The 24,581-nt window shown below is 41.6% G+C and overlaps 1 protein-coding gene across 1 annotated transcript in view; it reads right to left on the bottom strand.

The window, feature by feature from the left end:
- Positions 1-24,581, bottom strand: part of GRIN2B (glutamate ionotropic receptor NMDA type subunit 2B) — a 1,689,627-nt gene that overhangs the window by 271,903 nt on the left and 1,393,143 nt on the right. The window contains exon 7 of the mRNA XM_040359615.1: positions 8,766-8,937. Within this exon, the coding sequence (XP_040215549.1) occupies positions 8,766-8,937 (172 nt within the window). The remainder of the gene's footprint in view (positions 1-8,765; positions 8,938-24,581) is intronic.

Here is a 24,581-nt window from a genome sequence, read left to right as displayed (position 1 = left end):
CACATGGAATGGGCCAACCAGTTACAAAGGGTGGCATCCCTTTGGGTCCAAGGGTGCAAGGCCAACACCGGGGAGGAAGTATTGCAGCTGTTCCTAATGGAACATTTCTTCCAAGACCTGGCCGCAGACATACAATACTGGGTACGAGATCGCCATCCCGCTAACTTAAACGAGGCAGCTGGGCTAGCGGATGAGTACGCGGAGACAAGGAAAGTAAGCCAGGGTACTACGCGGCTGGCTCAGAAGGTAGAACCGCGTACTCCAACCGTCACCCCACGCCCAGAGTTTCGGGCTCCAGTCCCACCACGTCCTCAGGGGCCTAGCAACTACCCCCGGGATTCGCCTAGGGTGACGTGCCCCCACTGCAGCGACACGGGACATATTGCTCGTTATTGCCCTTTGAGAGCTACAGATAACAACTGGAGATGCACAACACCCAACACAGAGGTCACTCCATCACGTCCCTCTGCGGCCCACTGCCTGGAGACCGAGGGGGGCCCTGAGGAAAGTCTGGGAATATGGTATGAGGCAGACCCAATACAAGCTGCCTCTCTGGATAACCGTCAGCATCACCGTCAGGAGGTACGGGTGAATGGACAAGTAGCACAAGGCCTAAGAGATTCCGGGACTACTATCACTCTGATTCAAAAACATCTGGTAAAGCCAGAGAACGTGTCCACTCGCACAGTTGCCGTCCGGGTCGCAGGGGGTGCTGTATTTCGCGTACCCACCGCCCGGGTGCACTTAGACTGGGGAGCCGGGTCAGGAAAGACCACAGTTGGTATCATGGACAACCTACCTGCCGAGGTGGTGCTGGGCAACGACATTGGCCCTCTGACTTCGGCTTATTTACCTACACCTGCTGCTGCTTGTCCCGTGACCACCCGCATTGCTGGAATCAACTCGCTTGCTGCTGAGACCCGGGTAAGACTACCTTACCTGACATGTACTGTAGATCCGGCACAATATCACAGTCTAAAATGGGAATGTGACAAGTTGGCCAGTGAGAAATCAGAGATGCAACGACACTATGTCATGTATTATGAGATGTCCCGTGGCTTGAACATTGAAATGCACAAACAGGCGGAAATTGTCAAAAGATTAAATGGGATATGCATCCAGGTGGTGCCGTATCTGTCCCAAGAGCATCAGCAACAGGTGTTGGGAGCCATTGAGAGAGCAAAGCAAGTGACTGTTCCAGAATTGAATTCCATTATTCACCTTCACCATCAGCTACCGACCTGGTAAGCCAATGGGAAGGCCGACGGACTGTCCAGGCAAATGGAACTTTTACCTTAACAGCAGACCGGACATCCCCAAGTTGACCCGAAAAGGATCAATCCGGGTCTGCCGGAGTGTTCCACAAAAGGGGAGTAGTGTAACGGACGTATGAACTATTCTGCCGGGACATCCTATAATACTCCTACAGTGAGGTCTACAAAGAACTGCATGGCTCGTTACAATTGGATTTACCACATTGTATTCTGAGCTCAAAGGGTTAATTATACAAGGGACTTTTTCACTGCTGAATGCTAATATTCCCTTTACATAGCTAATGGACTCTCCTTTGTGTAGTAACAGCCTCCTGCCAGGTGTATGCTAACGTGATGATCTGTGAGTGTATATTGTTCTAAAGGTTAATTGAATTCTATTGAGAAAGGAATGTGCCTGGCCAGGTCATGTTAAGTAGACCTCGGTGCCGGAACGTCTAGAGACTGATTGATTCAAGGAGATCATTGTGTTTGAGTTCTGGTAATGAAGAAATGTTTATAATTAGCTCAAAGAAGGTGATTGAAGCTTCCCCATGGTGTGATGTGTGGGTGGGGACAGTTTGATTGTTCATGTGCCTTGAATACTGTATAAAATCTCAGAGTGAACCATTAAAAAGTCAGTCCTGCTTGACTCTTCACAACGTAGCTCCGTCTCGTTTCTTGGAAGGGCGTTCGATGGGATATACCGGCGGTACCTGCATAGCGCCACTTGCCAGGGAAAAGGACTTCTCCAACGGCTGATACCCTCTCACTACATGGGTAGCCGTTACATTACCCATTTGTCTTGCAGGTTTTTTTTTCGTGGGTTTACAACCACAAGTGATAGAGGCAGTTGCAGCACTGCTCTAAAGTGATTTTGACATGTATTACACTAGGTGTTTTTTTTCAGCAATGTTAGTGTCAGACCTTTCATATTATAAGAACATCTAGGTGGGAGATGGATCGAGTATTGGACCCCCCCACCGCTACTAGGAATTGTTGGTTAAAATTCTTCCACAGGGTATGCCAGCCTAAACCACAACAACGTTTATTGGTGACATAATTATCTCCAAGATGTTTAAATTGACCAAAAGGGATGCAGATTATTCATGACGTGTTGACTGCTATATCTGTTGCCTATTGACATGTTCTAAGATTTTTTTTTTACTTAACAGGATGTATTCCATGCTCAGATTTTCATATACCGTATTTATCGGCGTATAACACACACTTTTTTCCTCTGAAAACAGAGGGTAAACAGTCCCTGCGTGTTATACGCTGATATCATGTTTTACCAATAGGGGGCGGAGATCGGACGGTCCGCCCCCGATGGCCCTGGAACAGCGCTCCCTGCATAGTCTAAAATTGGGGAAAAAAAGTCACTTGCCAGCCCCTTCTACACCACTCCTCCTGTGTCAGTGTCATTGTAAAACGAAGCTTGTAAATATCTCTATAGCTCCATTTTTCTGGCTGCTCTCCTCCTCCTCTGAATGTAACTTTGATTGGAGGAGGAGAGCGGTCACATGACCATCTGTGTAACATCAGAGGAGAGCAGTCATGTGACCAGGTCAGTGAAAAAAAAACTAAATAAGAATAGCTTTTCATAAGGTAACATATTTAATCAGGTAAGCATAATTGCTTTGGTCAGTGCAATCCCTATACATACTATATATTTTCATATAAAGGTATACTGTCTTCTTACATTCTTTTATTTGCAGTTCTCACCATAATCCCAAATGGATCCTAAATTCTTTAACAAACTTCTGTGTTTCAGAAAGCCACTAATCAATTCACAGAAAGATGTGCAACCTGACATGCATAACCATTTGCATGACAACATTTTTAAATACACAAACAGAGCATTATCAGGAAAAATGTTGGCAAAAATTTGAAAAAGCTCACTTAGGTCATTACACCTACCCAGTATTGAGATAATTTGTACTAGCAGTATTAGGCTAGTGTTAACATCATTTAACACTGTGAAAAAGGATTGTGTCTTGTTTTGTGTTTTGTAGGAGAACTTTAGAGATAAATGATATGTAGAAAATAACTCTATCATGTTGTAGTGGGAAATGTGATTGTACAAATATATATATATATATATATATATATATATATATATATATATATATATATATATATATATATATATATATATACATACATACATACATACATACATACATAGATAGATCATTTTTTCATTAGCCATGCATCATAAATATGCCTACATATTTTTATTTAGGGCGATATCTGTTTACCTTACCTACATTAGTGCCCAACCCCATCCCAAACATGTTTTGTTTTGAACAAAGGAGGTAAGGGTTAAAAATGTAGGGTTTAAATGCTAACTAAATCCCCACTGCACTGGAGAGACTTACTTCAACTTCCTGTCCCATTGAAAGGGTAGACAAGAAGTTATGGCATATCTCATGAATGGGGACAGAGAAAGCAACAAAACCATATTTATTTATTACAGTGGGAGGGGGGGGGGGAATAAGTCAAGTTACTTTTGCTATTTGTGTCTTCCTGTCACCAGTAAGTTAGAGAAAATATCCCAAATGAGGACACATTCGGCAATAAAAAAAATGCATTAAGGTTCTGACTCTTATTTACTGAATTGAAAATAAAACAAAAATATACCGTGCAAGGTCGGCACGAATGGCACGGCTGGGCACAATCACGTACCTGTACGTCCTCTTTAAGTGCCCAGCCGTGGGTCGCGGGCGTGTGCCCGCAACCCGGTCCGAAGCTCCCTGACCGCGGAACCCACGGACCCGATCACTGCCGGAGTCCCGCTATCGGTATCGGTCACAGGAGCTGAAGAACAGGGAGAGGTGTGTGTAAACACACCTTCCCCGCAGAGGTGTATTTAGGTTTTGTGCTGCCCTAGGCCTGACTAAACTCGCGCACCCCCTAATTTAAATATGACACACCCCTTCCTGGCAATGTCACGCCCCTTTCTGTTTAAGACCGCCCTAAAAAAATGAGTGGGGACACTAGTTCTGAGGGCCGGTTGGGGGGCAATGAATTCCCTTAATTTGCATAGATTTCCTCTCACTTCCTGTTTGGCTATGGGGTAGGAAGTGAAGGGAAATTTCTGCAATGGGTCGGGGGTGGTAAAAAATAAACCATGCCAATGGTGCAGCAGAACCCCCCCCCCACAGTTGCAGAATGCCGGCCGCCTGCATACCACCAGAAGCAGTGCGGCCGCTTTATGGGGGCGCTAGACTAATTTGCCTCTCAGCTCAGTTCGCCCCATAAGACTGCCGCTACACTAACAGTGTAGCGCAAGCCGGCGGGGACTCTTTCCGTGCTGCCCCACTGCAAAGTGCTGCCCTAGGCCTTGTTGGCCTAGGCCAGGATACAGCGCTGCTTCCCCGTTCTTCACAGTGGCAGTGTCACTGATCGTCTGTTCCCTAAAATAGGGAAAGACTATCAGTGACGTCACAAGTCCAGCCCCGCCCCTTACAGTTAGAAACACACATGAGGTCAAACTTAACCCCTATAGCGCCCCCTAGTGGTTAACTCCTAAACTACAATTGTCATTTTCACAATAATCAATGCATTTTTATAGCACTTTTTGCTGTGAAAATGACAATGGTCCCAAAAATGTGTCAAAATTGTCCGATGTGTCTGCCATAATGTCGCAATCACGAAAAAAATCGCAGATCACCGCCATGGAAATTATTAATAAAAAATGCCATAAAACTATCCCCTATTTTGTAAACATTATAAATGTTGCGCAAACCAATCGTTAAACGCTTATTGCGATTTATTTAATCAAAAATAGGTAGAAGAATACATATTGGCCTAAACCAGGGATCTTCAAACTACGGCCCTCCAGCTGTTGCTGAACTACACATCCCATGAGGCATTGCAAGACTCTGACATTCACAGACATGACTGAGCATGATGGGAATTATAGTTACTGAACAACTGGAGGGCCGTAGTTTGAAGATCCCTGGCCTAAACGGAGAAAAAAAAATCTAACTTTTTTGGGGATATTTATTATAGCAAAAAGTAAAAAATATTGATTTTTTTTCAAAAATGTCACTCTATTTTTGTTTATAGTGCAAAAAATAAAAACCACAGAGGTGATCAAATACCACCAAAAGAAAGCTCTATTTGTGGGAAAAAAAGGACGCCAATTTTATTTGGAGCCACGTCGCACGACCACGCAATTGTCAGTTAAAGCGACGCAGTGCCGAATCGCAAAAAGGGGCCTGGTTCTTTACCTGCATATTGGTCCGGGTCTCAAGTGGTTAATAATGCTTAAAATGAAACAATAAAAGTAAAATATTCCTTTAAATTTCGTACCTGGGGTGTGTCTATAGTATGCCTGTAAAGTAGCGCATGTTTCCCATGTTTATAACAGTCTCTGTACAAAATGACATTTCTAAAGGAAAAAAAGTCATTTAAAACTACTCGCAGCTATAATAAATTGTCGGGTCCTGGCAATACAGATCAAAGTCATTGAAAAAAAAATTACCTTCAGGTCTGGTATGGATTTTAAGGGGAGCCCCGCACCATAATTAGAAAAAATGGCGTGGGGTTCCCCCCAAAAATCCATACCAGACCCTTATCCGAGCACACAACCTGGCAGGCCACAGGAAAAGAGGGGGGACGTGAGAGCGCCCCCCTCCTGAACCGTACCAGGCCACATGCCCTCAATATGGCATGTGGTTGTGGGGGTCTGCAGGCGGGGGCTTATCGGAATCTGGAAGCCCCCTTTAACAAAGGAGAACTCCAGATCCCAGCCCCCCTATGCAAATTGGTAAGGGTTACATTGTACCCCTACCATTTCACAAAAAAAGTGTTACGGGAAACCCCGTTGCAGCAGAGGGGCTGGGTCACCCGTCCACATCCTCAGTTATAAAAGAGCTGTCAAACTGCTTGTGCGTCATTTGGCCGGGTGCCTCTGGTTGAGGCAGGATCATTCTTTGTCCCTCGCTGGAGAGCATCGCTGGAGAATGGATCATCTCTGGACATCGAGAATGGATTACAACGCTGGACATCGAGACTGGATTACATAGCTGGAATCATTTTTAATTTTTTTTAATTTTTAACCACTTAAGCCCTGGACCATTTGGCTGGCCAAAGACCAGAGCACTTTTTGCGATTTAGCACTGCGTCGCTTTAACTGACAATTGCATGGTCTTGCTACATGCCCAAACAAAATTTACATCCTTTTTTTTCCCCACAAATAGAGCTTTCTTTTGGTGGTATTTGATCACCTCTGTGGTTTTTATTTTTTGCGCTATAAACAAAAATAGAGTGACAATTTTGAAAGGAATTCAATATTTTTTACTTTTTGCTATAATATATATCCCCCAAAAATATATAAAATAAAAAAAATTCCTCCGTTTAGGCCGATACATATTCTTCTACATATTTTTGGTAGAAAAAATTGCAATAAGCGCTTATTGATTGGTTTGCGCAAAAGTTATAGCGTCTACAAAAAAAGGGGTTGGTTTTATGACATTTTTCTTAATCATTTTTTTTTTACTAGTAATGGCGGCGATCAGCGATTTTTATCATGACTGCGATATTATGGCGGACACATCGGACACTTTTGACACCATTTCGGGACCATTTTCATTTTTACAGCGACCAGTGATATAAAAATGCACTGATTACTGTAAAAATGACACTGGCAGTGAAGGGGTTAACCTGTAGGGGGCGCTGAAGGGGTTAAGTCTGTCCTAGGGGGTGCTTGTAACTGTTAGGGGGAGTGGCTTGCCGTGACACATCACTGATCGTTGTTCCCGATGACAGGGAACACTAACATCTCGCCATTCTTCAGCTCTGTGACCCGATCGTGGGACACCGGCGGCGATCGGGTCCGCGGGTCCCGCAGGCAAGGTCACGGCAGGGTCACGAGCTTACATTTTAAAGGGGACGTACCTGTACACCCATTTGCACAGCCATGCCATTTTGTCGACGTACATCGCCATGCCCCGGTCGGGAACGGTTAATAATGGACTTGTCCCAAGCCGTCTCCTATCGTTTTTAAAATTTCACACTTTTTTTGTGAAATGGTAGGGGTACAATGTATCCCTTACCAATTCACATAGGGGGGCCGGGATCTGGAGTTCCCCTTTGTTAAAGGGGGCTTCCAGATTCCGATAAGCCCCCCACCTTCAGACCCCCAACAACCACCGGGCAAGAGTTGTGGGGATGAGGCCCTCCTCCCCATGTTGAGGGCATGTGGCCTGGTACGGTTCGGGGGCGCTCTCTTGTCCCCCCTCTTTTCCTGCGGCCTGCCAGGTTGCATGCTCGGATAAGGGTCTGGTATAGATTTTTGGGGGGAACCCCACACCATTTTTTTTTATTATGGCATGGGGTTCCCCTTAAAATCCATACCAGACCTGAAGGACCTGGTAATGAAATTTAGGGGGACCCCCACGCATTTTTTTTTCAATGACTTTTAATGACTTTGATCTGTATTCCCGGGAACCGAAAATTCATTATAGCCGCGAGTAGTTTTAAATGACTTTTTTTCCTTTAGAAATGTCATTTTGTGCAGAGACTTTTATAAACACAGGAAACATGCACTATTTTACAGGCATACTATAGACACCCCCCAGGTACGAAATTTAAAGGAACATTTCACTTTTATTGTTTCACTTTAAGCATTATTAAAATCACTGCTTCCGAAAAAACTGCAGTTTTTAAAACTTTTTTTGCATTGATACATGTTCCCTGGGGCAGGACCCAGGTCCCCAAACACTTTTTATGACAATAACTTAAATATTAACCTTTAAAATTAGCACTTTAGATTTCCCCAATAGACTTTTAAAGGGTGTTTCGTGGCTTTTCGAATTTGCCATTAAAAAACAAACAAATTGTTTGCTGTACCGCGAACAGCCAATGTTCGAGTCGAACTCATGTTCGACTTGAACATAAAGCTCATCCCTAGTGGGTACGAGGCCCAGAACAGGTTTCTACTAGCTAGGAACAGCGATTTGTCATCTGCTCTAGTCAGTCCCACCCCCCACAGTTACACACTGTAGGGAACATAGTTAACCCCTTGATCGCCCCCTAGTGTTAACCCCTTCCTTACCAGTGACATTTACACAGTAATCAGTGCATTTTTATAGCACTGTTCGCTGTATAATTGTCAATGGTCTCAAAAATGTGTCAAAAATGTCCGATCTGTCCGCCAAAATGTTGCAGTCATGATACAAATCACCACCATTACTAATAAAAAAAATGTGAAAAATGGACGTCAATTTTTTTTGGGTACAGCGTTGCACGACCGTGCAACTGTCAGTTAAAGCGATGCAGTGCCATATCGCAAAAAATGGCCTGGTCATTGAGCAGCCAAATCTTTAGGAGCTGAAGTGGTTAAGCTGCAAACATGTTCACTTGTTGCAAAGCATTTTTTTTTTTTTATTATATGTATATATAAAGCACCATCAGTATTGTGGGTATTGTACACTGCATCCAGAAAAAATGTACAAATAAAAGGTGACATTTTATAAATATACTTCACATGGATTAGAATTTTACCTCTCCAATCATGCCATTCCATGTGCCATTAATCTTTTTGCCATGCTTTCCATTGGTCACCAGATACAGATCATAGGTGAATTTGACAGTCTTTGCTATTTTCTTCAGGATATCTATGCAGAAACCCTTACAGCATCTCTTGATGTAGTTTCCTCCTTCTTCTGTGCGGTTCCTAATGACCAGAATAAGATTAACATGAGTTATAGAATACTGGCATGATCCCCTCAAGTCACAGAAATTGTATTTCTTCTAAGGCTTTCCAGGAAAAAAAAAACTCCTTTAGAGTTATCTTAAATTACACAGTTACACAGTAATCTCCTTTGATTTACCTGAGGGTGGATAAAAGGCCCTACAGTAGTCAGAGTGACACATATTCATACATAAGTCCAAGATAAATAAACAACCTAGCTTTGTAACCATGTATTGTGAGATTGCCATCTGTCATTTGGTGCACCAATGTCATAATAGTAGGCTGGAAATTAACAAAACATCCAAATGTCCCTTAATCTTTGTTCTATGAATGCTAACATATAGTACCTAACATATGACAAAAGGACTTCAAGTCTTAAGCACGCCCTGTCCCTCTCTTTGCTCTTGCTGGCAATTGCTGAGTATTACAAGTCTTTGAAAAATTTAGCTTTTAAACAGTTTTTGTGAGTTCAAGCACGTTTTTAAAAATTACAATACATTATTTTTACACTGCATTTGCTCTTTTTTATTCATATGAAGACCAAAAGGGATGACAAGCACTCATCTACTCACTTAAAGCAAAGGTCATAAACTCTTGATTGGGTGGCTGACAATCCATATCTCCTTGCTTTACAAACACAAGTAATAGAATAAGCAAAAAGCCCTGATGATTCTTTTCTATCCGGAAACGAAAAAGTGACCCTATGAAGAGCAGATGATAGGCACTCTCCAATGGATGGACAAAAGAATCCCCAGAGGAGGTAATTTACAAGACAGACTTTTATAGGGAGCCAAAATTTATTAAATGAAAACTATATATAAACGCCAGTCAGCTCATCCACTTTCTGGTGTATGTTTAGCCAAATGTGATGAGATGGCTTTTTTGGATTCATTTTGTCAGATTGGACTTTCTCTTGCTTGCTCTCTCCCTCTGTAGAATCTTTTTAACCAGCACTGAAGAGTGGTTATCACCTACTCCATTAGAGATGTGTTTTTTTTTAACTAAAGAGATATAGATTTTCACCCAATTCTACTTTAAAAGTATATATTGGAGTGGTTGAATGTGCATCCATTATTAGGTTGAAGTCCACAATCAATTGTTACTATATCTAGCAAGTATCAAGAGTCTTTGGTTGAAAAATATGACTATCAGCAAGACATCAGTACCACCTAGCCATAATCTTAAAATTGCCTTTTGCAATTTGCTAAAAAACGAGAGTGCATGTGAAAATTTGAAGCTTCATCCCATTCTAGGGGTACAAGTATAATTTGTAGCTCTGTTTTCCATTTTCTAGTATAAGTGGGCCTATACCAGGGACTTTGTGGGCAAGAAGGAGCAAACCTAGCAAAGGTAGCGGCTTACCGTCTGATCTGTGTTATTCTTAAAGCGGTAGTTCACCCCCCCCCGACACATTTTACCATCGAGACAGGCATTGTAGCGCGAGCTACAGTATGCCTGTCCCGATTTTTTTAACCCCGTACTCACCTTGTAGTCGTCCATCGTAGATTCCGGCTCCCGCGGGGAATGGGCGTGCCTATGGAGAGGGAGGATGATTGACGGCCGGCCCTGGCACGTCACTCTCCCCGAAGACAGCCGGAGTAGGTCTCGGCTCTTCACGGCGCCTGTGCACAGGCTATGCGCACGCGTCGTGAAGACCGAGCCTATTTCGGCTATTTCCGGAGAAGCGTGACGCGCCAGAGCCGGCCGTCAATCATCCTCCGTCTCAATAGGCACGCCCGTTCCCCGGAATCTTCAATGGACGACTACAAGGTGAGTACGGCGGTAAAAAATTCGTGACAGGCATACTGTAGCTCGCGCTACAATGCCTGATTTTAAGGTAAAATAAAAAAAATATTTTTTTTTCCCGTCGATAGGGTGAACCCCCGCTTTAAATTATGCAAAATCAGAAAATGTAAACTGTGTAAAGCTGGTGAGAAATCTAGGTTGTGTTATAGAGGTATCAGGTTTAAAAGAAGGATAACCTATCCCGAGAAAGTGATCCTAAGAGGATAAAATGGAGACAATCACTATGGGTAGGGTTTCTGTTTTGGACTGTGAACTTGGTCACAGTCAATGGAGAGTGTTTCAATTCTGTGGTAAAATATGCTATTTCAGATTAGTCCAATGTTTTTGCCGTCAATTGTGGCACCAGGCAACAATCTTGGTAAGAACCGCCACGTAAAAGTTTCAGTCATGTTAAGTGAATCCTCCTCTATGCATTAATTCTGGACATTTTATGGTGCCATATGAAATTATGAATTGAGTGGTTGAGGATTTTAAAGAAAGCATCCAGGAGTTTGCAAACCTGTATAGCTTGGAAATGTATTTTGGGCAATACATGTATTTTTATCCTGCATAGGAAGGAGATTTATGGATTCGGAAGAAATGTAAAATGTTTTGTAGGAGAATGTAGTAAAATATGTCAGCAAGTTGGGTGAGATCTTTTGGGATGTAAAACCCTAGGTATTTGATTGTAGGAGATTGCCAATGAAAAGAGAAGCTGGTTTGGAATTGGAATTAGATTTGAGAAGAAAGTGATATATGTATATAAAGCTTTTGTTTTGTCATAATATATTTTAAAGTTATTTAAAAAGCCAAATTTTCAGAATTTATTTCTAAACAAATGTATTGGAAATAGTTGGGGAAGTGATTGATAGAGTGGCAGGTATATATATATATCTCTCAAAAGTGAGTACATCCCTCACATTTTTGTAAATATTTTATTATACAGTATATTTTCATGTGACAGCACTGAAGAAATTACATTTTGCTACAGTGAGTGTACAGCTTGTATAACAGTGTAAATTTGCTGTCCCCTCAAAATAACTCAACACACAGCCATTAATGTCTAAACCGATGGCAACAAAAGTTAGTATACCCGTAAGTGAAAATGTCCAAATTGGGCCCAAAGTATCAAAGTATCAATATTTTGTGTGGCCACCATTTTTTTACAGCACATTCATAACCCTCTTGAGCATGGAGTTCACCAGAGCTTCACAGATTGACACTGGAGTCCTCTTCCACTCCTCCATGATGACATCACAGAGCTGGTGGATGTTAGAGACCTTGCACTTCTCCACCTTCTGTTTGAGGTTGCCCCACAGATGCTCAATAGGGTTTATGTCTGGAGAAAGGCTTTGCCAGTCCATCACCTTTACCCCCAGCATGTTTAGCAAAGCAGTGGTCTTCTTACAGGTGTGTTTGGGGGTCGTTATAATTTTTGAATACTGCCCTGCGGCCCAGTCTCCAAAGGGAGGGGATCATGCTCTGATTCAGTATGTCACAGTACATGTTGGCTTTCATGGTTCCCTCAATGAGCTATAGCTCCCCAGTGCCGGCAGCACTCATGCAGCCCCAGACCATGACACTCCCACCACCATGCATGACTGTATTGACACACTTGTCTTTGTATTCCTCACCTGGTTGCTGCCACACATGCTTGATACCATCTGAACCAAATAAGTTTATCTTGGTCTCATCAGACCACAGGACATGGTTCCAGTAATTCATGTACTTAGTCTGCTTGTCTTCAGCAAACTATTTGCAGGCTTTCTTGTGCATCATCTTTAGAAGAGGCTTCCTTCTGGGACGACAGACATGCAGATCAATTTGATGCCATGTGCGGCATATGGTCTAAGCACTGACAGACTGACCACCCACCCCTTCAACCTCTGCAGCAATGCTGGCAGAACTCATACGTCAATTTCCCAAAGACAACCTCTGGATATAATGTTAAGCACGTGTACTCAACTTCTTTGGTGGACCATGGTGAGGCCTGTTCTGAGTAGAATCTGTCCTGTTAAACCACTGTATGGTCTTGGCTACTGTGCTGCAGCTCAGTTTCAGAGTACCGGCAATCTTCTTATAGCCTAGGTCATCCTCATGTAGAGCAACAATTCTTTTTTTTCAGATCCTTAGAGAGTTCTTTGCCATGAAGGGCCATGTTGAACTTCCAGTGACCAGTAGGAGAGAGTGCAAGCGATAACACAAATTTTAACACACCTGCTCCCCATTCACACCCGTTACCTTGTAACATGAATGAGTCACATAACACCAGGGAGGGAAAATTGCTTATTGGGCCCAATTTGGACATTTTCACTTAGGGAAGAGCTCACTATTGTTGGCAGCGGTTTAGACATTATTGGCTGTGTGTTGAGTTATTTTGAGGGGACAGCAAATTTACACTGTTATACAAGCTGTACACTCACTACTTTACATTGTAGCAAAGTGTCATTTGCTCAGTGTTAACACATTAAAAGATATAATAAAATATTTACAAAAATGTGAGGGGTGTACTCACTTATTGTGAGATACTGTGTGTGTGTATATGTATATATATATATATATATAATATATATGCTAAAAAAGTGTTGGGAGGGACAAAGTCCCCAACTCTGTGCTCAGGTTTTAAAGTTGCAAGATGTCAAACCAATGTCGCAGGGCAAAGTAGGATTGACAGTCACTCAGTGTGAACTGGGCCTTACTAGGGAAAACAGGCTGTGTGAAGGTGTACACGTTCTTCATAATCAAGGGGCTGTAGGTAGTCCAGGGCTCCACCAGGGAAACAGGAGGTCCCTGCACAGAGGCCAGTGAGTGGGCCAGTGCAGCATGGAGCTGCTAGAGAGGTGTAGGTTGCATGTGAGCACAGTGGTGCTGTGAGGTGGTCTTACAAAACAAACAAGGGCATAAACCTGAGGCTAAAACAGCAGCGCTGTAAGAGTGAGCCAGGAGGCTGGATGAAGTACCAATGTTATTGTATAGCATTTAAGGAAAAATGCTAAACACCCCTGTGAGGGAAACATACAATTGTTTGTTGTACATGAACCTTAAAAAAATAAAGGATATATACAAATTATGTAAGAAAATTGAAATTCAGGAAATCACGACTGGATTTAAATTAATACATAAAACTAACAAAATAGACTAACAAAATAAATTAAACTAGTCCATGATTTAAATTTAATGGAAGTGTCCATGAAATAGGCTGTCTTTTTTGTGAATGATGTTGTGACACATCGAAGAGGTGATATATATAAGCACTGAGGGCAAGCTTTCCAAGAGAGTAAAGCCAGCTCTGGTAAAAAGACAAAAACAACAAAGAGAAAGTGCCTCTGAGTGCAGGTATTTACTAAGTACAGCAACATGCAATTCCACACTTACATATAAGTAATGGATGACAAACGGTATCTGATGGAATAACCCGCCAGTCGGTCTCAGTATGCGGGACAGAATGGCGGAGCTCCATACTGCGAGGAAGCCAGCTGGCGTGTGACGTCAACAAGGTATGAGGAAGAAACACTTAGAAACCGCATACTGAGACCGGCTGGTGGGTTATTCCATCAGATATCGTGGCCACTCTGCCTAGTCACCTAGTGGCATAGACTGCACCTGTCACCAGGATCCGCTGTGCGATAGACTCAGCAGGCTCCTTCTCTCTCATCTCCCGGGCGCTTGTCATCCATTACTTATATGTACTGTAAGTGTGGAATTACATGTTGCTGTACTTATTAAACACCTGCACTTAGAGGTGCTTTCTCTTTGTTGCTTTTAAAAAAACAAAGGAGGCCCTTAAGCCCTGAAACTATATCTACTGGCTGGTCTAAACCCAGTCAAAAGCACTAGCGAAATCCCAAAATAGCACAATATACAGTATCTTTATATATATATATATATATATATATATATATATATATATATATATATATATAATTTTTTTTTTAGTACATAGTTTATGAGTTTAGTGGTTGCCCCATACAGGTACTGATTTGTTTTTTATTATTTTGGTCTATGCTAGAGGCACAGTATGGGCACTATATATGAGCCTCCTTTTTAACAGTAGCTCTTAAATATAATAACTATAATAGCATAATTATAATAATTATACTATCTTACTTTTTTGTCAGTGCAGAATAGCATTTGTAAGTAGTGATTTTATCTTGATTGTGCTTTTCTGTCCAGGCATTGATTACATTACCTTTTTCTTGTAAGGGCATCACAGTAAAAGAAGATGAGGGGAAAACCCCACAATGAGGTCACAAACAGAAATAATAAGTATAAAACAAAAGTAAAAAATAAGTGTGAAAGAAATTTTAAAGCCTAACTGAAGCTTCAGTTTAAGTGATCTAAATACATTCCAGTTACATCAAAACAAAATGTGTTCAAAATTGCTGGGAGATATTTTTTTGCCAAGGAAACCGGTCGTGTGTACATTTTCGTCGGGGAAACTGTCGAGAAACTCAATGAGCCAAAAAGAGAGCAAGTTCTCTATTTCCTCAACGGGAATGGAGAAACAGCCTAACAAGGAACTCGATGAGGAAAACGATGTGTTTCACCCGTCGAGTTCCTCGGTCGTGTGTATGAGGCTTCAGGCCTCGTACACACGATAGGTTAACCAGAGGACAACGGTCTGAAGGACCTTTTTCCTTGGTCAAAACTGATCGTGTGTGGGCCCCATAGGTTATTTAAGCTTCGTTTAAAAAAAAGACAACTTGCTTTAAAATGTAACCTATGGATTGGTAACCGATAGATCAAAACCGATCGTTAGTAGGCACAACCATCAGTTAAAAATCCACACATGCTCAGAATCAAGTCAACGCATGCTTGGAAGCATTGAACTTCGTTTTTTTCAGCACATCGTTGTGTTTTACGTCACCGCGTTCTGACACGATCGGTTATTTAACCTATGGTGAGTAGGCGTGACGGACCATCAGTCAGCTTCATCGGTTAACCTAGGACAACGGTCCTTCAGACCGTTGTCCTCTGGTTAACCTATCGTGTGTATGAGGGTTAAGAATGTAATTTGTGAAGGGATTTTATAGAAATGTATTGAAGGCCTTAAATATAAGGAACCTTTGATTGTTGCTTAACAAAAGAAAAAACAAACACATAAAAAAATAGGTTGTACAGAGTAAAGCAAAATCTGACAGAAATATTGCAGAAAAGGCCATTCATTTGGTAAGAAGTTATAAAGAAAAGTAGCTAGTTGCAGCACTTAATATATTTTATGTAAATAATGCACAAACAGAAATCAATTTGTGATTGTAAAGGTAAAACATTTGGCATCAAATAGTTTAATAACTACTCATTAAATCACATTATGGTAAACATACAATTGGAGTTTGAATGGTAAATATAGTGTACACAAAAAGAACTTTAAAAATATTGCAAAAAAACACAATGCTGCCAGACATTTTTCAGGGGCCCATAATTGATCCAAGAATTACTGACATTCTTATGAAGCAAGCTCACCATAAGTATGTGTTTCAATGTTACAAGATGTTTTGACAAAACAAAACATTCTTGAGCTTCTGGTTCTGGCTTCTGGTAAAACTTTTTGTTTTTTGGTGTAGAGTATTTTTTTAACCTTTTTGATCTTTTTATCTTTTGTTTTAGAGTACATATATATATATTGTTTTTAGGTTAGACTCAAATTAAAATAACTGCCACTTTTTTAGGGATACTTAGCCTGATGTATTAGCTTTGTGAACTAAGCCAACAATCTCATTTTTATAAGGTCTTTGTTTTAGAGTGTTATGATGTATTTATTGTATTCTTCTGATGATCAATAAATATCTTGCTATACAGTATATATTGGTCTCTGCTTTGTTTTAGGATATGGAGTAATTTGTTAATATCTTTTACCACTTTTATTTTAGGGTACACATGAATACTATTTTATATGTTAGACTCAATAAAAAATAAATGATACTTTTTTAAACATAAGGATACTTATCCTGGTGTGTTAGGTAACACACTAGGTGAACTAAGCCCATTATTTAATGTACTTTGTTTTAGACTGATGTGATTCGTTTATTGGATTCTCCTGATTATCAATGAATGAATATATTGATTGCAACATATACAGTATATGTTTATCATATATGTTAGTTTCTGCTTTATTTTCTTGTTGAGGAATAAGCTCACCTTTAGCACTTATCCTTTATTCACACTTGTCTCTGTAGTCAGCTCAGAAAAGTGAACCACAATAGGGTATCTGTTTTGCTGATAAACAGACATTTCAGAAACTGTACCCTCAGGCTGGAAGCAGTTTGTTAACATGTAAACAAGATTTGGAAAAATAACGGAAATAGACACATCAATAAAAAAATTATAAAGTATTAAAAAGCCAACCATCTTTAGTGTATACAATCAGGCATCTACTGTCCATAAAGTTACAAAGAAGCTAATACAATACAGCTTAAAAAACATTGTTTTGAGGGCGTTACAATAAACGGTAACAGTAACCTGCATGGTCTGTGCATTTCGAGATGTCTCTTCATTATGACTTTGTATCCCTTGTAAGTACTCAGCCAAAGATAATAAACCTGTGCTGAAATATGATCAAAGCGTATACATGACAGTAAAGGGATAATATAAATGGTATGCTAATATACAAATACAAAAGGGACAAAGCACAAATCTGTCCATGACAACAGGAGCCAAAACAAAGGGGAAAAAAGGGAAAAAAGGGAAAGTGCAAAAATATTGACTCCAAAATCCCCCCACTCACCCTGCCTGCAGTGTAGATAAGACTCCTCATGGGGGCAAATGAAAGTGCCTGTAGGGGGACTCCACAGTGCTCCCACACTCAAGGCACCACCAAAGTAAAAAAGTGGAAAAGTATAAACCCCATAAACCAGTTCTGCAATAAGATCAGGATTATCACAAAATTTAGGTATGAAAGAAATTTACGTAGTCATGTAGACCATACATGTTACTGTTGCTGTTTATTCTTCCAAATTTTGTTTACATTTATGGTGGGACAATACCACTGGGAATGAAATCTTATTAAGATAGCTATCCTATGCTCCACTACAACAAACTTCTTTCTACAGTTGGTTTACACCTTCTCTTCCTTCAGCAGATGACCCATTCCACCACAAGAAGAAGCTGAAAGTAATACAAAAAAAATCTGCATTCTCTAGCTCTTTTTCTTCCCTTCTGCAACCTTAAGGCTGGGTTTACATATATGCAAATTGGATGTGTTTTAAACAGCATCCAATTTGCATGACGTGAATGTGATCGGTTCTCAATATAGCACGCATGTCCGGGGCAGCCGCAATGCAGTTTCAAAAAGGGTCCTGTGCATTTCTGGGTCCAATTCAGGTGCAAAGTCAGGCAAAAATGTGCACCTGAATTGCTCCTGAACCGGTGAACTGAAAGGGACCAGACTACGGACTGAGCTAACGGAGCTAAACATATGTGAAACTGGCCTAAAGGTTGTTGTAGGAAGCTGCTACAGGAACAAAAGATGTAAGCATACTAATCAGGCTGGAGATCCTTTCTGTACCACACAGTTTTGAGACTCAGCGCTGTAGCTCTGGTCTCTGTAGTGAACACCTTTACCCTTATGGGGAAAGCTTCAACAAACTGCTGAACAATCAGCCTAAGCTTATTCAATGGGTTACGCTATCAGCTTACTTATGCTCTGGATTTAGGTTGCCCTGGCTCTTGATTGTTTATGTCACAGATTATTTATTGTGAATGATTTGGCTGTTAGTTGGCAGTCACTTGTGATGACAGTGTGGAGTTAAAAATGTTATATTTACACCATTGGTAAGCAGAGGACCTGTAAAATAAAAGCCCCCTCACTACCTGTCAAACACACTTGGATTGCTTTTCAGAGGAACATCAGTGGCTGCTATACTTGTGAATGAGCCCTTAGTTGCATTTAGCAGCGGCTCCCTTAGAGCTTGTTCACACGTAAAGTTGGGGGCTAGTAAAGCCCTACGGTTAAGTCACTGTTTTACCTCCCCCAGTCCCTACCCCCCATTAGCTGCTGATGCAGCAGCCAAAGGTGTACACATGCCGCAGCAGGAATTAAGCCCTCTGTTGGTTTTGGTGGGTGATACCACCTTCCAATCAAGTAAATGGGGCTACTCTGCAAGTGTCCCCAACTTTATGCTTCTGCGGGGGCCAAGGGGTTAAAGCAGGTAACTGGCTGCTTTAATCCCAGCAACGCTGTATCCTGGCCTAGGCCAATAAGGCCCAGGCCAGCACTTTGCAGGGGGGCAGCACGGAAAGAGTCCCCGCTGGCCTACGCTACACTTATGGGGTAGACTGGGCCGAGAGGCAAATTAATTTAATTAATCCCATAAAGCGGCCGCACTGCTACCAGTATGCGGGTGGCCAGCATTCCGCAACTGTGTGTGGGGGTGGGGGGGCGCTGCTTCTAATTTTAACTGTCCTCTCATCCTGGACCAAAAACCTTCCTCACTGTGCTATATGTTTTCTGCTGCATCATTGGCATGCTTATATCTTCTTAGTCCTCTCCATAAAATTATCAGAAATGTGTGCTTAAAGTAGAACTATATGCAACACTTTTTTTTTTCCATTTTGGATGGAAAGGGGGGGGGGGGGGTTAAAGCTGATTTTTTACCACCCCTGTCCCATTGCAGAGATTTCACTTCCTGCCCCATAGTCAAAAAGGAAGTGGGAGGAAATCTATGCAAATTAAGGGAATCCATTGCCCCTCCCACAGGCCCTCAGAACTAGTGTCCCCACTCGAAAATTTTAGGCAGGACTTAAACAGAAAGGGGTGTGGCCTTGACAGGAAGGGGTGGGTCATATTTAAATTAGGGGGTGCATGAGTTTAGTCAGGCCTAGGGCAGAACAAAACCTAACTACACTACTGAATACCAGTGTGGGTTAACAGAAGCTCATCAGTGTGAAAGCAGCCCTATACCATTATGCCCAGTGTATTGCTTCACATTGACCTGAAGATCTCCTGTTTCCTGCTGCTGCTGGCACCACTTTGGAGACTGCTAGGAGGTGGAGTGTAGTTAATCAATCTGCATGGGACAGGAGCTAGCACTACAGAGGAGGCATCGGCTTATGTGACTCTTGTTCCCTACTACAGCTCCAACTTTACAAGTAGTCCCTGTGCATTGCACTCTGATGCTATAGGATAATAGGTCAGCAAGCCCAGACCGCGATCTACAGGTTGCTGACCCCCACATTAGACCTTAGCACACTGCCTTGGTTGGCTTGAGAATTATTCAACCCTTGCTCCTGGCCTCCAAATTAACCCACTCTACTCCAACCCATTCTGCATTCTACATTTGAATGTCAGCATGAACTATTTTCAACTGACTAAGCTAAGGCAGCTTATGTCATTTTTCTGCTTGGTGGTAAAGCTCTTGCCTGTGCCTCCCCGCTCTGGGAAAAAGAATGATAACTGACTGTCTGTATCCCAGTCAAGCTTTTGGAAAGTTTAAATACAGTGAATTTCTGCACATAAGCTTCTGAGATTCCATGAACAAATGAATAACTGTACTTCTTCCTCCCTGGATAAACTGGTATCCCAGTGCATTAAAGCAGCTGGTTTCAAGCGAGATATTAAAAATGCGAAAGAGAAGGATGGAAAATACATTTCCAACAATGTATGCTGTTTTCATTCAGGAAATTGCTTAACATTTTATGTTGGAATTAATGTAAACAACATTTTTAACTACTTTCGAACAACCATTCCTTAAGTTGTCAGATGTACTAAGACTTTTCATATGAAGCTTTCTAGCACCAGGTGCACAGTAGGGCATGGGTACCAATAACACTAAAAAACCTCAAGGCCCCCCTCAAAAACTCACAAAAATAAAAATAGTCTAAGGCCTCGTACACACGGCCGAGGAACTCGACGTGCCAAACACATCGAGTTCCTCGGCCAGTTCAGCCCTGAAGCTGAGAGGGGGCCGAGAGCTCCCATAGAACAACGAGGAAATAGAGAACATGTTCTCTATTTCCTCGCCGAGGTCCTCGTCGGCTTCCTCCGTTGTTTACGCACATGCGCGCTTGATGTCATGATGCACGGCAATTGAGCAAACTGGACCCAGCGGCCATTGGAGATCATGCATGCCAAACAATGTAGCTGTACCTCTGAGGCAGCCGGGTGAACCGGCAAAACAGGTCAGGATGGCATTGTTCTTCTAACAGTCTCAGCCCAGATGACCCTTTGGATGAATGTTACATAGTTACATAGTAGGTGAGGTTGAAAAAAGACACAAGTCCATCAAGTCCAACCTATGTGTGTGATTTAATGTCAGTATTACATTGTATATCCCTGTATGTTGTGGTCATTCAGGTGATTATCTAATAGTTTATTTTAATTATCGATGCTCCCCGCTGACATTACCACCTGTGGAAAAGATATCCACATCCTTATCGCTCTTACAGTAAAGAACCCTCTACGCAGTTTAACCACTTCCATACCGCGCCTATTCTGGCATTTCTCTCCTTCACGTAAAAATCATAATTTGTTTTGCTAGAAAATTACTCAGAACCCCCAAACATTATATATAATATATATTTTATATATATATATATATATATATATATATATATATATATATATATATATATATATATTTATATTAGCAGACACCCTAGGGAATAAAGTGGTAGTCATTGCAACTTTTTATCTTGCACGGTATTTGCACAATAATTTTTCAAAAGCCGTTTTTTTTAAAACTGGTTTCATGAATTAAAAAATAACAAAACAGTAAAGCCCAATTTTTTTGTTTAATGTATAAGATGATGTTACGCCGAGTAAATAGATACCTAACTTGTCACGCTTTAAAATTGTGCACACACTTGGAATGGCGCCAAACTTCAGTGCAGGTTACCAGTTTAGAGTTACAGAGGAGGTCTAGTGCTAGAATTATTGCTCTTGCTCTAACGCACGTGGCGATACCTCACATGTGTGGCTTGAACGACGTTTACATATGTGGGCGGGACTTACATGCGCATTCGCTTCTGAGCACAAGCTACTGGGGACAGGGGCGTTTTAATTTTAGTTTTTTTATATTTTCTTTTTTCTTTTACCTATTTTTTTTTCTTTTTACACTTTTTTTACATTTTTTTGGTCACTTTTATTCCTATTAAAGGAATATAAACATCCCTTGTAATAGGAATAGTGTGTGACAGGTCCTCTTTATGGAGAGATGCGGGGTCAATAAGACCCCACATCTCTCCTCCAGGCTGGAAAGCATGAGATCGGGAAAAATTAATTCACGATCTCATGCTTTCAGCCGTGATTGCGGCTAATTTTACCTCCGGGTACTTCCGGGTACGCCCGGGCCTCCGACGGCATCTGGCACCTGGAAATCTCTATGCTCTTTATTCAGCGGTGGCCGATTCGTTCTCCTGGCCTCCGATGGCACGGGAGAGCCCGGAGAAGCACCGGATGGCGGCGGGAGGGGGGATGTCCCCTCCCGCCGCCTGTAAGAACGATCAAGCGGTGGAACCACCACTATGAATATTCTTATGGTGCGCAGAATCGCCGCCTGAAAAGGATATCTGAATGATGCCTGTAGCTGCAGGCATCATTCAGATATCCCCCACTGAAGTCCAGGACGTTGTATGATGTTCTACGGTATGGAAGGTTAAGCCGCTTTTCTTCAAATTTTTTAGTGAATGGCCATAAGTCTTATTAAATTCCCTTTTGCGGAAAAGTTGGATCCCTATTGTGGGATCACCAGTACGGTATTTGTAAATTGAAATCATATCCCCTCTTAAGCATCGCTTCTCCAGAGAGAATAAGTTCAGTGCTCGTAGTCCCTTTTATTAGTTTTGTTGCCCTTCTCTGGACTCTCTCCAGTTCCAACACATCCTTCCTAAGGACTGGTGCCCAGAACTGGATGGCAACTTCCAAGTGCAGCAAGACCAGAGTCTTGCAGAGTGGGAGAATTATAGTTTTTTTTTCAAGTTAACCACTTAAGGACCGCCTCCTGCACATCTCCTGTATTGATTGTATTGTGACTGTACTGTCTTCCCTGATGTAAAGCGCTGCGCAAACTGTTGGCGCTATATAAATCCTGTATAATAATAATAATAATAATAATATACGTTGGCAGAATGGCACGGCTGTTCACAAGCACGTACAGGTACGTCCTCTACAAATGCCTAGCCGTGGGTTGCGGGCACGTGCCCGTGACACGGTCCGAAGCTCCGTGGCCGCGGGAACCGGGGACCCGATCGCCGCTGGAGTTCCGCGATCGGTCCCCGGAGCTGAAGAACGGGGAGAGCTGTGTGTAAACACAGCTTGCCCGTTCTTCACTGTGGTCGCTGTCATCGATCGTGTGTTCCCTAATATATGGAACCACAATCAATGACGTCACACCTACAGCCACACCCCCCTACAGTTAGAAACACAGATTGAGGTCACACTTAACCTCTTCAGCGCCCCCTTGTGGTTAACGCCCAAACTGCAATTGTCATTTTCACAGTAAACAATGCATTTTTAATGCATTTTTTGCTGTGAAAATGACAATGGTCCCAAAAATGTGTCAAAATTGTTCGAAGTGTCCGCCATAATGTTGCAGTCATGAAAAAAATCGCTGATCGCCGCCATTAGTAGTAAAAAAAAATAATTTATAAAAATGCAATAAAACTATCCCCTATTTTGTAAACGCTATAAATTTTGCGCAAACCAATCGATAAACGCTTATTTAGATTTTTTTTACCAAAAATAGGTAGAAGAATACGTATCGGCCTAAACTGAGGAAAAATAATGTTTTATATGTTTTTGGGGCATATTTATTATAGCAAACGGTAAAAAGTATTGCATTTTTTTCAAAATTGTCGCTCTATTTTTTTTTATAGCGCAAAAAATAAAAACCGCAGAGGTGATCAAATACCACCAAAAGAAAGCTCTATTTGTGGGAAAAAAGGACACCAATTTTGTTTGGGAGCCACGTCTCACGGCCGTGCAATTGTCAGTTAAAGCGGCGCAGTGCCGAATCGCAAAAACTGGCCAGGTCCTTTACCTGCCTAAAGGTCCGGGTCTTAAGTGGTTAATTCCCTTTTAATGCATGCCAATATTCTGTACTGGAGTAATAAGTATTCATCTGGCTACCATGACAGATATGGACATGTTGCTAAAACGAATGACTGTAATTGCTACCTTATATCTATTGCATGACTTATTTGGGGACAACCCACCTGTTGGATTGGATGATTGCTTTGGTTCTATGACACACAAAATATATATGGGATATTTGCACTCTATATGAGACTTGTTTTTCCAGTCATTCATAGACCTTTTGTTACCAGATTTAAGCATGTAAGGGAGTTAAAGAGACTTAGACCCCTTTCACACTGAGGCACTTTGCAGGTGCTATAGCGCTAAAAATAGCGCCTGCAAACCACCCTGAAAGAGGCTTTCACACTGGAGTGGTACGCTGGCAGGACGCTAAAAAAGTCCTAAGAAAAGAAAAGAAGGAAAACCGCGCTGTCAAGTGGTAAACATATAATAGCTGCCTGCACAACAGGTATACTGTATATAGGCAAAGTGGAAATGGTAAAGTGCGGCGCTGAAAATTATTATTTTGATGTGATCAAAAAATATATAAATAGGTGAATAAAGATATATGAATTGAACCATTAGACTGCACTAATGTGCAAATTTCAATATACACACAGAAGGTAATAAATTAATATTAATAAAACAACCAAAATGAATGGTGCATAAAACATAAAAAACAAAAATCCTGATAAACAAAGTGTATAGATGTACAAAGAGATAGATAAATATCTATATTGAACATCAAGGTGATTTTGTTAGTAAACACCAAAGTGACAATAAACCAAGTGTGTTGGTAAACAAGTGAGTATAAAGTCCAAAAAATTCCACT

This window comes from Rana temporaria, chromosome 7 (genome assembly GCF_905171775.1).
Source record: "Rana temporaria chromosome 7, aRanTem1.1, whole genome shotgun sequence".
In the NCBI taxonomy this organism is placed as follows: domain Eukaryota; kingdom Metazoa; phylum Chordata; class Amphibia; order Anura; family Ranidae; genus Rana; species Rana temporaria.
The sequence above is the reverse complement of the archived record's forward strand: the minus strand, read 5'-3'. Positions and strand labels throughout refer to the sequence as shown.